The sequence below is a fragment of the Haliotis cracherodii genome, unplaced genomic scaffold, assembly GCF_022045235.1.
Source record: "Haliotis cracherodii isolate W230 unplaced genomic scaffold, xgHalCrac1.p SCAF_9, whole genome shotgun sequence".
NCBI lineage: Eukaryota > Metazoa > Mollusca > Gastropoda > Lepetellida > Haliotidae > Haliotis > Haliotis cracherodii.
The window spans coordinates 714,299-731,113 of NW_027266343.1; the positions used below are offsets into that span (position 1 = coordinate 714,299).

Genomic DNA, 16,815 nt, shown 5'->3' on the forward strand with positions numbered 1-16,815 from the left:
CATTGTTAAGAATTTCAACAGGCGGTCTCAGTTGATCTCAGCCCCGTGTAGGATCACTTGACCTGACGGACTAAGTCAGTTAATATCACAAGCACACGCCTTTGATTACCAGACAAAACACCACCATTGGAGAACCTTTCTGGTAGCAGCCGCCATCGAGGAGAGGGTCGCCTTCAAGAAGGGTTGAGAGCGGATACAAGGCACGGCAAACTAGGGGCATTATCTCTCGAGAGTATTTAAGGCCTAGTCTGTATGTCAGCGTAGTAGCATATTAACAGTAGTTCATCTACAGGGGACATTAATGTTCATAATCCCAGGTCTTTGAATCAGGGAGGGATCCTTATTATAGAGTCACCCGAAAGTTGAAAGTATTTTCATTATTTTGAGTTTTTGTAAGGAAATATTTAATATAGATCTAGGTGTACTGCAAGGACATTAACAAAAGCTACTTTGTCAAACAGCCAAGTGTATCTTACTCCGATAGCTGTCAGATTCAGGGATCTCGCATGACCGGACTGCTTGACCAACTTAAGCTGACTAGTGTTTTATTTTTTGTCTTTGGTTAGGGACTGACCATATGATATTCGAGGGGGTTCTGGGATTTTATCCTAAAATAATTATACTTCAGCCTGTTGGAAAATAACATTTTGTAGGCCACAAAAATAACATTGTTGCAAGATGTTTTTCTTACAAATATACCGTGGGTCACAGTATCAATTAAAGAAATAACTGATTTTCCATCTGTAGCTGACAAAATGTATAGTTTCTAGGCAAAGATCCAAGCTTGCACGACCAGCTACAAGATACCTTAACTTACCCAGCCACAAGTGTCATGGTATATTTGCAACAATGGGATTTCGAGTTAGAATTGGTTCCCAGCGCCCAAGGCTAGTGTAAGAGTCGACAAAGTGGATCGGGTGGTCAGACTTGGGGACTTGGTGGATTGCGTGTCATCGTACGTCGATGACGTGGGAAGTCGCTAAACAAATCGTTGTTTAGTCAGGTCCGTGCTCAGTTAGTTCTAGGACGTAGTGATTTAGTTGGAACATTGCTGAAAGGTTTATATTTTGTTATCAGAAAAACAATTCTTTAGATCTTAAAAAGCGGAATAAATAGTTAAACGACACTTTATGCCTTCCTCGTAATGTGTCGCACTGGATAAACCTTTGAGTAGAAAGTTGAACGAAAAAAACAGCACAACCGCCTCACTCTTTATTGAGGAGTTTGGATTTTCAATCCTTTGAAATCCCAGGACAACCACGTAACCAATACCCAATCCTTGTAAGAGGAGATTAAATGGGGATCGGGTGGTCATAATGTGCGACGTGCTCATTGTGTCGTTAACATAGCCCGACCTCCACACTTCAAATACCGACCTCTCTTGCCTCCGTTATGCAGGTATTGTTAACTGTGACGTAAAACAACATTCACTTCATGTTCTTATGAGGTGAGGTGGGGTGAGGTGAGGTGAGGTGAAGTGAGGTGAGGTGAGGTGAGGTGAGGTGAGGTGAAATGGGGTTTATCGTCGCATCCAAGGTTATTGCACTTACACAGCGACGTGCATGCACATGTGTGTGTGTGGCTGCTTGTACTAGTACCGACTGGTGCCGATTTATAGTGCTAGCCCACTGAGATACCACGCCATAGTTAAACATGAATACCCCACTCAGACATAGTATACTGACTCCGAGCCGACCAGTCCTTGTTTTAGCCCCTTAATGCCGAGCGCCTGACAGGGTAACAACAAATACCATCTTTTAACGTCTTTAAGTATGACGCGGCCGGGGATCGAACCCCGGACCTTCCGCTCTCCGGGCGGACGCTCTACCACTAGACCACGGAGGCGGTCCATTTTCCTTATGAAGTAATATCGGCCTTTTTATGAAACGATAAGGTACATTTTATATGTCTATCATTAATATGTTGAACATAATCTGAGTGAGTGAGTGAGTGAGTGAGTTGGGTTTAACGCCGCTTTTAACAGTATTCCAGTTATATCGCGGCGTGTCAGCTTAATGTGGGAGGAAAGCCCGAAGTGATGCAGGTCTCAGACGTTTACCACTTCGGTGAAACCCACGAGCACGGGTATGGTGCTGACAAACCTAGAAACATAATCGGGGCGAACCGGGATTCGAACCCACAATCACAGGTTTCTGGCGTGCCCAAGGGACGCAACTCTGCACAGCGAATCGCGTCGCCTTAGACGATTGGGCCACCCGTGCCCCCCGAACATAATCTGAAGCACACACCTTCCCTCGGACACAACAATATATGACGACTATTCACGTTTTGGCGTTAATCTCACAGTGCTTCATGATCAGTTATGGTAATATACACGTGGGCGATGTTATGCCAACACAAACTGTCACACGTGCGATGTGAGCTAACCTGGTTTTCTACATATGAAACGGGGGCGGTTGGGTAGCCTAGTGGTTAAAGTGTTCTCTCGTCACGCCGAAGACCCGGGTTCGAGTCCCGACATGGGTGCATTGTGTGAAGCCCATTTCTGGGGTCCCCCGCCGTGATATTCCAGATCTATTGCTAAAAGCGGTGTAAAACCATACCCACTACATATGAAACGGCAGCATTTACTTTGTAAAACAGTTTCTAAACTCCGAAACTCCTCAAATCGCGTGTACACACCACGTCCCAGCCAGCAGGGCGGCTTGCACTGCCCATATTGTATAGTAATTACGTGACTCTGTGGACCTGGGAGACCTACACCGCATTCCTGTGGTATCAGATTCCCGCTAAATACGTACATCCCCAGAAGAGTCATCGCGTCAGCAATGTTTCTGCAGCTGGGTAATTCAAGCACAGCCAGGTGTGCACAGGATACAGTCTCGAGCAAAGTCAAGTGGCATTGTCGGGAGTTGTTTTGTATAATCTCTGTTCTATGAATCATGTCGGGTCGGAAGATTAAAACATCTTCATGCAAACGCGTTACGTAACATCATGAACATACTTAAAACAAGTTACAAATAATTCCTCCTCATCGAGGAGCAAAATGTGTCCTCGAAATGTGCAATTACTATAAAGATACAAAAGTTGAATTAAGGTATCTTGTGCCAGTAAATGAATGTCGAGTTGTTGATAGAACATAATGTATATTAAAATCATGCATACAAACGTCCGTAAGCACGGATTTTATGTAAAAATTAAAACACACACTAATGTTTGTTCGTGTATATTGTATGGGAAACAGTCGGTTCATCAACGGTTGGAGAACGATTAAGACCTGCATCGCTTCACACGCTCTCTCTCTGTGCGGGGCGGGGCAGAGCGGAGTGTAGCGTTCCTCTCCGCTCCTCTCTTTTCCACTCCGCTCCTCTCTTTTCCACTCCGCTCCTTTCCACTCCGCTGCTCTCTTTTCCACTCTGCTCCTTTCTACTCCGCTCCTCTCTTTTCCACTCTGCTCCTTTCCTCTCAACTCCGCTCCTCTCTTTTCCACTCCACTCCTTTCCGCTTCACTCTGCTCCGCCCCGCTCCTCTCTGTTCCACTCCGCTCCTTTCCACTCCGCTCCTCTCTTTTCCACTCCGCTCCTCTCTTTTCAATCCGCTCCTTTCCACTCCGCTCCTCTCTGTTCCACTCCGCTCCTTTCCACTCCGCTCCTCTCTTTTCCACTCTGCTCCTTTCCTCTCAACTCCGCTCCTCTCTTTTCCACTCCACTCCTTTCCGCTTCACTCTGCTCCGCCCCGCTCCTCTCTTTTCCACTCCGCTCCTCTCTTTTCACTCCGCTCCTTTCCACTCTGCTCCTTTCTACTCCGCTCCTCTCTTTTCCACTCCGCTCCTCTCTTTTCCACTCTGCCCCTTTCCACTCCGCTCCTCTCTTTTCCACTCCGCTCCTCTCTTTTCCACTCCGCTCCTCTCTTTTCCACTCTGCCCCTTTCCACTCCGCTCCTCTCTTTTCCGCTCCGCTCCTCTCTTTTCCACTCCGCTCCTCTCTTTTCCACTCTGCCCCTTTCCACTCCGCTCCTCTCTTTTCCACTCCGCTCCTCTCTTTTCCACTCTGCCCCTTTCCACTCCGCTCCTCTCTTTTCCACTCCGCTCCTCTCTTTTCCACTCTGCCCCTTTCCACTCCGCTCCTCTCTTTTCCGCTCCGCTCCTTTCCGCTCTGCTCCTCTCTTTTCCACTCCGCTCCTCTCTTTTCCACTCTGCCCCTTTCCACTCCGCTCCTCTCTTTTCCACTCCGCTCCTCTCTTTTCCACTCTGCCCCTTTCCACTCCGCTCCTCTCTTTTCCACTCCGCTCCTCTCTTTTCCACTCTGCCCCTTTCCACTCCGCTCCTCTCTTTTCCACTCCGCTCCTCTCTTTTCCGCTCCGCTCCTTTCCGCTCCTCTCTTTTCCGCTCCGCTCCTTTCCGCTCCTCTCTTTTCCACTCTGCTCCTTTCCACTCCGCTCCTCTCTTTTCCACTCCGCTCCTCTCTTTTCCACTCTGCCCCTTTCCACTCCGCTCCTCTCTTTTCCGCTCCGCTCCTTTCCGCTCCTCTCTTTTCCGCTCCTCTCTTTTCACTCCGCTCCTTTCCACTCTGCTCCTTTCTACTCCGCTCCTCTCTTTTCCACTCCGCTCCTCTCTTTTCCACTCTGCCCCTTTCCACTCCGCTCCTCTCTTTTCCACTCTGCCCCTTTCCACTCCGCTCCTCTCTTTTCCGCTCCGCTCCTTTCCGCTCCTCTCTTTTCCACTCTGCCCCTTTCCACTCCGCTCCTCTCTTTTCCACTCTGCCCCTTTCCACTCCGCTCCTCTCTTTTCCGCTCCTCTCCTTTCCGCTCCTCTCTTTTCCGCTCCGCTCCTTTCCGCTCCTCTCTTTTCCGCTCCGCTCCTTTCCTTTCTTTTCCGCTCCGCTCCTTTTCGCTCCTCTTCTATCCGCTCCTCTCTTTTTCACTCGCTCCTTTCCTCTCCGCTCCTCTCTTTTGCACTCCATTCCTTTCCGCTTCACTCCGCTCCGCCCCGCTCCTCTCTTTTCCACTCCGCTCCTCTCTTTTCCACTCTGCTCCTTTCCGCTCCACTCCACTCACGTGGCCCATTGTGGGTCATCGTACCCGGACGGCATATATTCTAAAAAATTTTTATCTCATGCTATCAACATTTGGTTTGCCTGATTCAGATTCGACGACAGACTAACTTGACCTGACTGGTATAAAGTGACATCCATTTAATCACTCAACATTCAAGTGGACTGACATTTAGTTATCTTATTTACAAATATATATCTATCCAAATAAAAAAAATCCAAATGGAGCCCAACCCAGAGCTGAGACAATATGGACTTGTCAAATCATTCTAGACTTGAATTGGATTCCTTTTTAAAATTATATTATTTTTGGGGTCTTGGAGACATTTCAAGCTGTCCCAATATTTTGTCACATGTGCATAAAACAATTCATCGTTACAAGCGCGTACCGTACATGCTATATTCACGTGGTATGTCATTGTGCCTGCAAGCTGCAATTTTATATACGTTCTCCTCTTCTACTAGCCTTGCGTATCCCTACAGCCATATCTGCTTGCGCTAAATGCACAGTATACAGCCTGCACTTTGAAATGCACATCCAGAGACCGCTAAATGGCACATACCAGCTGTATACAACCCCTGAGTAATCCCTCTGAGAGACGGAAAACAATAACAACAGGCGGCAGTTTATATCGCCCAGATCAACACGGTATACAGCGGTTGGTATTGAACGCTTCCATGTAGAGCAGCGGCGAGCGTGACTCAGTACAGCGAGGAGGGTTCAAGCTACAGACTGATACTCCGGCTGTAACTTGTCTGAATGTTACTGCTAATCATATGTCGGTCTCCGGGCAGGAGAACTCCGACCAGTGCAACGAGGACAGGGTCCTTGTATCACACTGCACAGAGAACAAAGGACGTATAGTAGTTTAACCCAGCCCATACTTAAACAGACCAAAGAGCGTTGAAACATGACCTGTAGTTTGAATGGCTGCCATGAGTGTAGGTTTATACACCTTATCACAAGAAGTCATTTTCTTTGTCTTCAGCACATTGTCAAACTACGTACATCCTGGGTAATACTGAGATAACTAAATAACGTTCAAGTTGAATTGTCTTAAATTCAGCACTCGAGTTGTTTAAAGAAAAGCTGTGAGAGAGAATCATTAGGTTTAAGCGTTCCTACCTCATCAATGCTGCAGTGGTTCTAACTCACATCGTTGTGTTGTCAATGCATCGCTTGAATAAAGAGCGAGGAGCTGTTACTATCATTGACGGGCCGCCCCAGCGTTAAGCATAAACTTCACAGCTTTGACCTCAATCGAGAGACGCTGTGAAAAATCATTACAATAACAGCACGTGTATTCCATGCTCTCTATTATATTTATATGAATCACTTTCGGTTGAGTGTCCCAGAAAATCGATACGGTTTCCAAAGGCGCAGGAAATAGAGTAAAGAGAATTAAACCATCTGGATTTGTTCTTTATGTTTAAAACTGAGTCAATATGTTTCTCAAAGAGTAATACTGTAAAAGAATAACACGGGTTTTATAGAGTGAGTGAGTAGGATTTTATGCCGACGTGTGCACCATGGAAGCAATGCCTCATCGACAGAATGATGAGCTAATTAAAGTTCCTCGTATGGGTATCGATTGTTGATATTCTTCATGAAGAGCCATAATAACTGGGTTCCGTATAATCATCGTTCCTTATCTGAAGACACATTTTCATCAAGTATTAGCTTAGGTTGGAATGACTTCAATGATTTAGCTTAGGTTGGAATGACGTCAATGATTTAGCCTAGGTTGGAATGACTTCAATGATTTAGCCTAGGTTGGAATGACTTCAATGATTTAGCCTAGGTTGGAATGACTTCAATGATTTAGCCTTCTGTTGTATGATTTTAATAAAAACAATTGAAGCATGGACACAATTGGACCATACAGACAACAGGGGTGCGCATCCTCCTTGCCGCCCGCATCATCGTAGTCATATTGTTTGTTTGTTGTTTAACGCCGCACACATCAATATTCCAGCCATGACGACAAGTAAACAATCGAATCTAGTGATTAATAGCATCTGGTTCAACAATATTCCAGCTAAATTATGGCGGTACGGAAACGATTGAGTTGGCTTGATATGTGCAACGTCCCACATCGTCGGGGTATTACGTGAAACGCAATCAAGTCAGCGAGCCTGACCACCCAATCCCCTCTGTGGCCTCTCTCGACAAGCTAATGTTGCTGGAGACCAATTCTAACCATGAAACCCCACTTAACATTTTAACATTTGAACCGACCCGTGATGATCCCGGGGTAGAATAGGTCTTCAGCAACCCATGCTTGCCGTAAAAGGCGATTATGCTTGTCGTAAGAGGCAACTAACGGGATCGGGTGGTCAGGCTCGCTGATTTGGTTGATGCATGTCATCGTATCCTAAATGCATGGATCGAGACGCATGATGTTAATCACTAGATTGTCTGATCCAGACTCGATCATTTATAGACCGCCATCATATAGCTGGATTATTGCTGAGTGCGGCGTAAAACGACAAACAAACAAACAAATCTATTATTCCAGATGTTGTTTAATACACCTGGCATGTAACGCTGCACGTGAGTCTGCAGGTCCTTGGGTTGAAAGGTAAACTCACCCAGGTGCAAGGAAGCGGCTGCCATAATGAGTGACATTGCTCACATTCAACTGTGTGGAAGTACATGTTTAGAGGACAAACATCAATCTTATACCCAATAATGTACCTATTATCGTGGATACGCCATACCAACCAACCGTAATGGGCATTTTATTGTGTATCGGTTTCCGTTAAAATAGTCAAAGGCAGCAGGTGTGCGACTTATAACTGATACAGAGCTCCGCCTTTGAATACCGTATCAAATATTGACCTCGATAATATACACAAGTGGAATTCAGATAATGGATGGGCGAAACATTCCAAGGACGGTAAGGTAGAATTGTTGGGAGACGGGCGGCCCAGTCGTCTAAGGCACCGCGATTCGTTGTGCAGAGTTGTGCCAGAAACCTATGATTATGGGTTCGAATCGCTGTTTGCCCCGATTATGTTTCTAGGTTTGTCAGCACCATACCCGTGTTCGTGGGTTTCACCGAAGTGGTAAACGTCTGAGACCTGCATCACTCCGGGCTTTCCTCCCACATTAAGCTGACACGCCAAGATATAACTGGAATACTGTTAAAAGCGGCCTTATACCCAACTCACTCACTCACTCAGTTTGCGGGAAGGAGACCTGACAAACAGAAACTTATGTCTTAGCGACTGATTTGCGACTACCATTGTCTGAAGTTCATTTGACTCCAAAAGCTAATTACCCTGTAGCCATGACATGCATATGTCTCCATAACTTAATTGTCATTATTTATAAGACGCTGATCCCCGTTGTTAATCCTCACCAACATGTCATTGTATTTTGACTGTCAGTCAGTCTGGACTACCATATCATTTCCCTTTAACTACTGCTTTTTATAGCATGGCATTTATTGCCTTAATTGGTCATCCCCTGAACTGTGTCGGTTCATCACGCCCATATGTCCAATGTCCAAAGCAACGTCGTTGTCTCTTTGTCTGTCCATTGTTGTTCATTACTATATATGTGTTACCATTACATGGTGTTAGTCAGGCTTGGTATTCCGAGCGCTGGCATAGGGACGACCTCGAGCAGGATGTGCTGCTCGTAAGAAACGTCCTGAGGTTGAGCTGGAGCTCCGCTCACCTCTTGTACGCCTGAGCTGCTCATTTGTCTGGTCCAGACTCGATTATTTACAGACCGCCGTCATATGGCTGGAATATTGCTGAGTGCGGCGTTAAACAACAAACTTATTCCAAAAAAGTAACGTATCATTTGTGTCCCAGTGTTCTTGTCCCGTCATCTTATAAACATTCACACAACTGAATCAGCATGATAGCATTTATGTTTGACAGCTTCATCCAAAACGACAGCCATGGCCTCCCTGAAAACGTATCAAGGCGCCGCAGACCAAATCCCACACCATGTATGACACGAAACATGTTTACCGTCGCTCGGCACCGAAATGTTTGGCACAGGAATGGGTGGCCACTAACTGTATCTCGCCGACCCCCCCGCCACCTCCACACACACACAGAGGCAGAGCCTGATAAGTACTACAAACCATCATCAGCGTTATCCGTAGAGGCTGTGAAAAATGATGCCCCAATCCACATCAGTTTACCATGTTTACTGTAAAAACAAGCGTGGAAGGGCTTAGGCTAGACTTGCACAAGTCTCTAAGGCAGTAATTATTCGTTTAAATCATATTTTTTAGATTATGTAAATAACAAGAACAAGTTGTCCCTATGGCAGTCTGGAGTCCTTAGACTGTCAACATATCTAGACTTGCCTATTAGGAGGATAGCATTACTACAAAGCCCTTTACTTTTCTTTCAGTACAGCCTTGGAGCAAGGCTAGGCGCAGGCCGACCAAGCACGGACTTGGTTGATGCATGTCATCCTATCCCAATTGCGTGGATCGATGCTCATGATGTCAATCACTGAATTGTCTGGGCCTGACTCGATTATTTATAGACCGCCGTCATATAGCTGGAATATTGCTGTGTGCGGCGCTAAACAACAAACAAACAAACAAACAAACAAACAAACATGATTGATCCTGAAGATGGTAACTGTCATTATGCGAAGACTGTTTCTGTCGGACTGGGCCACGCTGAAGCCAACATGAGATGGATAAACACGTGAACTAGTAGTGACATGTTACACATCATGTTTCACGTGTATACACGCAGAGCGCCGTGTTTCATATATATGAAACGAGATCCACATGTTCGCTGCCAAATCCGGGCCACACAAACTGTCGGTGCTCAACTACAGGGCTGGCTCCGTGCAGGGGTACGTTTCAAAAAAACTTTTTATCTTACGTCCCGCTGATTTACTTTAAACAATCAGTTCTAATCATGATAAGACAGACTGAGATGCGCTCTTCAAGTATAGAAGTCTTTAACAGACTCCCTGTTACAACATGGCTTGATCACATTGATTCAGGTGGTTGCGCATTCTGAACGGGAAACCAGTCAGACGTAATATCTCATTCACAGAAACCACTTGGCACGGGCGAAGTAGTACACCGGAAGTCGACAAGGGGCATGGGTACATAACTCTCGAAGTGTTCCGATACGTCATGTTTCTACACACGTAGGTCTTGTGATCTTAAAACACTGTACGATCCGGCTTCCACTCAACAATGTTCAAGCGCTCGTCAGTAAGTTGAGTGACATCTCATCGAGTGGGTGGAATCATAGCTGAATACAAACATGGATGGGTTTAACAGTGTTGTGAGGTAGTATCGTATGGAAACCGTGAAATGGGTTAAAAGTTGTCCTATCTTGTTGCCGTCCCGCATATAGATATAGATGAGGCATACACTAATGACTTTTACAGTCGAGTTCAAATTTAGTGTGGACATGTGTCTTTCAAAAACCCATTTTCCGACCATTTTTTCTCCAAACTTTGAACCGAAGAGAGCCTGGGAAAACAGCTGGGGAAATAGAGTTCATCTTTTTTGAAAAAAGGTTAGATTTACAGAATGAGCCAGTGAGTTACCTCGCCCCTGTAATATTCCAGGTTTACCACGGCAAGGGACACCGAGATACATACCTTCGAAATTGAACCCGGTTCTTATGCGTGGCAAGCAAATGATTTAACCACATGGCTTCCATACGACATATGGACAGGGATTCTTAATGAACGAAGGATGAACACTTTTTAAGGGGTTTTGTGGAGGAAAAATAGACCTTGGTTTTAAGGAGCTGCTTGGATCATACTGACCTGGGTTTGGAGGCACCACGTGGTTCATATAGACCTAAGTTTTAAGGCACCACGTGGATCATGGAAACCTGGTTTTAAGGCACTACGTGGATCATATAGACCTGGGTTTTAAGGCACTACGTGGATCATAGACACCTGGTTTTAAGGCACTACGTGGATCATATAGACCTGGGTTTTGAGGCACTACGTGGATCATAGACACCTGGTTTTAAGGCACTACGTGGATCATAGACACCAGGTTTTAAGGCACTACGTGGATCATAGAAACCTGGTTTTAAGGTACTACGTGGATCATAGAAACCTGGTTTTAAGGCACTACGTGGATCATATAGACCTGGGTTTTAAGGCACTACGTGGATCATAGAAACCTGGTTTTAAGGCACTACGTGGATCATATAGACCTGGGTTTTAAGGCACTATGTGGATCATAGAAACCTGGTTTTAAGGCACTACGTGGATCATAGAAACTTGGTTTTAAGGCACGACGTGGATCATAGACACCTGGTTTTAAGGCACTATGTGGATCATAGAAACCTGGTTTTCAGGCACTACGTGGATCATAGAAACCTGGTTTTAAGGCACTACGTGGGTCATAGAAACCTGGTTTTATGGCACTACGTGGATCATATAGACCTGGGTTTTAAGGCACTACGTGGATCATAGAAACCTTGTTTTAAGGCACTGGGTGGATCATATAGACCTGGGTTTTAAGGCACTACGTGGATCATAGAAACCTGGTTTTAAGGCACTACGTGGATCATAGAAACCTGGTTATAAGGCACTACATGGATCATAGAAACCTGGTTTTAAGGCACTATGTGGATCATAGAAACCTGGTTTTAAGGCACTACGCTGATCATATAGACCTGGGTTTTTAGGCATTACGTGGATCATACTTACCTGGTTTTAAGGCACTACGTGGATCATAGAGACGTGGATTTTAAGGCACTACGTGGATCATAGAAACCTAGTTTTAAGGCACTACGTGGATCATAGACACCTGGTTTTAAGTCACTACGTGGATCATATAGACCTGGGTTTTAAGGCACTACATGGATCATAGACACCTGGTTTTAAGGCACTACGTGGATCATAGACACCAGGTTTTAAGGCACTGCTTGGATCATAGAAACCTGGTTTTAAGGCACTACGTGGATCATAGAAACCTGGTTTTAAGGCACTACGTGGATCATATAGACCTGGGTTTTAAGGCACTACGTGGATCATAGACACCTGGTTTTAAGGCACTACGTGGATCATAGACACCAGGTTTTAAGGCACTACATGGATCATAGACACCTGGTTTTAAGGCACTACGTGGATCATAGACACCAGGTTTTAAGGCACTGCGTGGATCATAGAAACCTGGTTTTAAGGCACTACGTGGATCATAGAAACCTGGTTTTAAGGCACTACGTGGATCATATAGACCTGGGTTTTAAGGCACTACGTGGATCATAGAAACCTGGTTTTAAGGCACTACGTGGATCATATAGACCTTGGTTTTAAGGCACTACGTGGATCATAGAAACCTGGTTTTAAGGCACTACGTGGATCATAGAAACCTGGTTTTAAGGCACGACGTGGATCATAGACACCTGGTTTTAAGGCACTATGTGGATCATAGAAACCTGGTTTTAAGGCACTACGTGGATCATAGAAACCTGGTTTTAAGGCACTACGTGGAACATAGAAACCTGGTTTTAAGGCACTACGTGGATCATATAGACCTGGGTTTTAAGGCACTACGTGGATCATAGAAACCTGGTTTTAAGGCACTGGGTGGATCATATAGACCTGAGTTTTAAGGCACTATGTGGATCATAGAAACCTGGTTTTAAGGCACTACGTGGAACATAGAAACCTGGTTTTAAGGCACTACGTGGATCATATAGACCTGGGTTTTAAGGCACTACGTGGATCATAGAAACCTGGTTTTAAGGCACTACGTGGATCATAGAAACCTGGTTTTAAGGCACTACGTGGATCATAGAAACCTGGTTTTAAGGCACTACGTGGATCATATAGACCTGGGTTTTAAGGCACTACGTGGATCATAGAAACCTGGTTTTAAGGCACTACGTGGATCATATAGACCTGGGTTTTAAGGCACTATGTGGATCATATAGACCTGGGTTTTAAGGCACTACGTGGATCATAGAAACCTGGTTTTAAGGCACTATGTGGATCATAGAAACCTGGTTTTAAGGCACTACGTGGAACATAGAAACCTGGTTTTAAGGCACTACGTGGATCATATAGACCTGGGTTTTAAGGCACTACGTGGATCATAGAAACCTGGTTTTAAGGCACTGGGTGGATCATATAGACCTGAGTTTTAAGGCACTATGTGGATCATAGAAACCTGGTTTTAAGGCACTACGTGGATCATAGAAACCTGGTTTTAAGGCACTACGTGGATCATATAGACCTGGGTTTTAAGGCACTACGTGGATCATAGAAACCTGGTTTTAAGGCACTACGTGGATCATAGAAACCTGGTTTTAAGGCACTATGTGGATCATAGAAACCTGGTTTTAAGGCACTACGTGGATCATATAGACCTGGGTTTTAAGGCACTACGTGGATCATAGAAACCTGGTTTTAAGGCACTACGTGGATCATATAGACCTGGGTTTTAAGGCACTATGTGGATCATATAGACCTGGGTTTTAAGGCACTACGTGGATCATAGAAACCTGGTTTTAAGGCACTATGTGGATCATAGAAACCTGGTTTTAAGGCACTACGTGGATCATAGAAACCTGGTTTTAAGGCACTACGTGGATCATAGAAACCTGGTTTTAAGGCACTACGTGGATCATATAGACCTGGGTTTTAAGGCACTACGTGGATCATAGAAACCAGGTTTTAAGGCACTACGTGGATCATATAGACCTGGGTTTTAAGGCACTATGTGGATCATAGAAACCTGGTTTTAAGGCACTACGTGGATCATCGAAACCTGGTTTTAAGGCACGACGTGGATCATAGACACCTGATTTTAAGGCACTACGCTGATCATATAGACCTGGGTTTTAAGGCACTACGTTGATCATAGACACCTGGTTTTAAGGCACTACGTGGATCATAGAGACGTGGATTTTAAGGCACTACGTGGATCATAAACACCTGGTTTTAAGGCACTACGTGGATCATAGAAACTTGGTTTTAAGGCACTATGTGGATCATAGACACCAGGTTTTAAGGCACTACGTGCATCATAGAAACCTGGTTTTAAGGCACTACGTGGATCATGGAAACCTGGTTTTAAGGTACTACGTGGATCATAGACACCAGGTTTTAAGGCACTACGTGGATCATAGAAACCTGGTTTTAAGGCACTACGTGGATCATAGAAACCAGGTTTTAAGGCACTACGTGGATCATAGACACCAGGTTTTAAGGCACTACGTGGATCATAGAAACCTGGTTTTAAGGCACTACGTGGATCATAGAAACCAGGTTTTAAGGCACTACGCATCTTACCGAGGCAAGTGATTACTGACTACAAAAGTACAGTTTCCACCCTTGCCGAACTAGGCTGGTATTATGGAGTTAGATTTTGGCTGGACTAACGAGTCTATGCATAGTCCAATCAAAATCGCGCACCGAAATCGGAACCCGGTTCGTAAAGTGTCATGCAGATTTCGGTCGACTGCAGGATTTGCAAAGCATGTGCACCGCCAACTCGTTGTCAACAGATATTTTCTAAATCTTTTCATGTTTTTTATCAAGGTGCTCACGTGATTTGATGCACTTCGCGATCTAAGACTCGTTTTATCACAATATAGATCTTGATTATCGATCAGATCGTATAGACTGGGCGCAACCGTTTTGTTTGAAGCAAATGCAAGTGATACGAGAGGTTGAATCTGATTGGTCAATAGGAGAGGCATAGAAAGGACATAACTCGTAATAGCCACTGGTGGCGCTACGATCGAGTCCAGGACTTCCAGCCTAGTTCGGCAAGGGTGGAAACTGGACTTTTAAAGTCAGTTAACTCCCTTGCCTCGGGAAGATGGGCACTACGTGGATCATAGAAACTTGGTTTTAAGGCACTACGCTGTTCATAGACACCTGGTTTTAAGGCACTACGTGGATCATAGAAACCTGGTTTTAAGGTACTACGCTGATCATATAGACCTGGGTTTTAAGGCACTACGTTGATCATAGACACCTGGTTTTAAGGCACTACGTGGATCATAGTAACCTGGTTTTAAGGCACTACGTGGATCATACAAACTTGGTTTTAAGGCACTATGTGGATCATAGACACCAGGTTTTAAGGCACTACGTGCATCATAGAAACCTGGTTTTAAGGCACTACGTGGATCATGGAAAACTGGTTTTAAGGTACTACGTGGATCATAGACACCTGGTTTTAAGGCACTACGTGGATCATAGAAACCTGGTTTTAAGGCACTACGTGGATCATAGAAACCAGGTTTTAAGGCACTACGTGGATCATAGACACCAGGTTTTAAGGCACTACGTGGATCATAGACACCAGGTTTTAAGGCACTACGTGGATCATAGAAACCTGGTTTTAAGGCACTACGTGGATCATAGAAACCTGGTTTTAAGGCACTACGTGGATCATAGAAACCTGGTTTTAAGGCACTACGTGGATCATATAGACCTGGGTTTTAAGGCACTACGTGGATCATAGAAACCTGGTTTTAAGGCACTACGTGGATCATATAGACCTGGGTTTTAAGGCACTATGTGGATCATAGAAACCTGGTTTTAAGGTACTACGTGGATCATAGACACCTGGTTTTAAGGCACTACGTGGATCATAGACACCTGGTTTTAAGGCACTACGTGGATCATAGTAACCTGGTTTTAAGGCACTGCGTTGATCATAGTAACCTGGTTTTAAGGCACTACGTGGATCATAGAAACCTGGTTTTAAGGCACTACGTGGATCATAGTAACCTGGTTTTAAGGCACTACGTGGATCATAGTAACCTGGTTTTAAGGCACTGCGTTGATCATAGACACCTGGTTTTAAGGCACTACGTGGATCATAGAAACCTGGTTTTAAGGCACTACGTGGATCATATAGACCTGGGTTTTAAGGCACTACGTTGATCATAGACACCTGGTTTTAAGGCACTGCGTTGATCATAGACACCTGGTTTTAAGGCACTGGGTGGACCTTGGCCTTACAGATCGCCGTTGGAAACAGCGTAAACAATGTTACATGGCAGCAGGTGTACTGATCCACCACTACGTAGACAAGTGCATCAGCACGGTGTAGAGGGTGGGATGGAGTCTGCTTGTGGTGAGATGCTCACATGTAGAACTATGCTAGATGGCATGCAGTGCTTATGATTACAGAGAGTATACATTTTATACAAATTAACTCAGCAAGATAGCTGCCGTTTAATATCCGCGAGGTCGGGGCATACGTCATGTGATATTTCCAGAGATAATATAGACAGATACACGTGCAGGAGTTATCACTGACGTAACCTTAACCACCGGCCTGTTGGCGTCTTATTACACAGCTGATGTCTGGAGGCCTGAGCATGGAGCGGGGTTGTTAGGGGCTGTATCATTAAGGGACTGCGTGGTCCATATATTGGTGTATTATTAAGGAACTGCCTGGTCCATATACATTTGTATTTGTGTATTACTAAGGAGTTGCGTTGTCCATATATTTGTGTATCATTAAGGGACTGCGTGGTCCATATATTTAGGTATTATTAAGGATCTGCCTGGTCCATATACATTTGTATTTGTGTATTATTAAGGGACTGCGTGGTCCATATATATGTGTATCATTAAGGGACTGCGTGGTCCATATATATGTGTATCATTAAGGGACTGCGTGGTCCATATATATGTGTATCGTTAAGGGACTGCGTGGTCCATATATATGTGTATCATTAATATAAGGGACTGCGTGGTCCATATATATGTGTATCATTAAGGGACTGCGTGGTCCATATATATGTGTATCATTAATATAAGGGACTGCGTGGTCCATATATATGTGTATCATTAAGGGACTGCGTGGTC

At 44.8% G+C, this 16,815-nt stretch overlaps 2 protein-coding genes across 3 annotated transcripts in view; both read right to left on the bottom strand.

Annotated features, from left to right (window-relative positions):
- LOC139452453 (diamine oxidase [copper-containing]-like) overlaps positions 1–16,815 on the bottom strand; it is a 43,609-nt gene that overhangs the window by 24,068 nt on the left and 2,726 nt on the right. The window contains exon 1 of one of the 2 annotated variants that reach the window (XM_071233940.1): positions 6,139–6,223. The exons of the other annotated variant lie outside the window; for it this stretch is intronic. The gene's annotated coding sequence lies outside the window, so the exon portion shown is untranslated. Of the gene's footprint in view, positions 1–6,138; positions 6,224–16,815 lie in introns of those variants that run through there. 2 annotated transcript variants of the gene reach the window in all.
- LOC139452987 (ribosome-binding protein 1-like) lies at positions 3,552–4,922 on the bottom strand. The gene has a single exon (XM_071234613.1). The coding sequence runs from the start codon at positions 4,920–4,922 to the stop codon at positions 3,552–3,554; it is 1,371 nt and encodes a 456-aa protein (XP_071090714.1).

Coding starts and splice junctions, on each gene's coding strand:
- LOC139452987 (XM_071234613.1), bottom strand. CDS start 4,922: ATGGAGTGCAAAAGAGAGGAGCGGAGAGGAAAGGAGCGAGTGAAAAAG.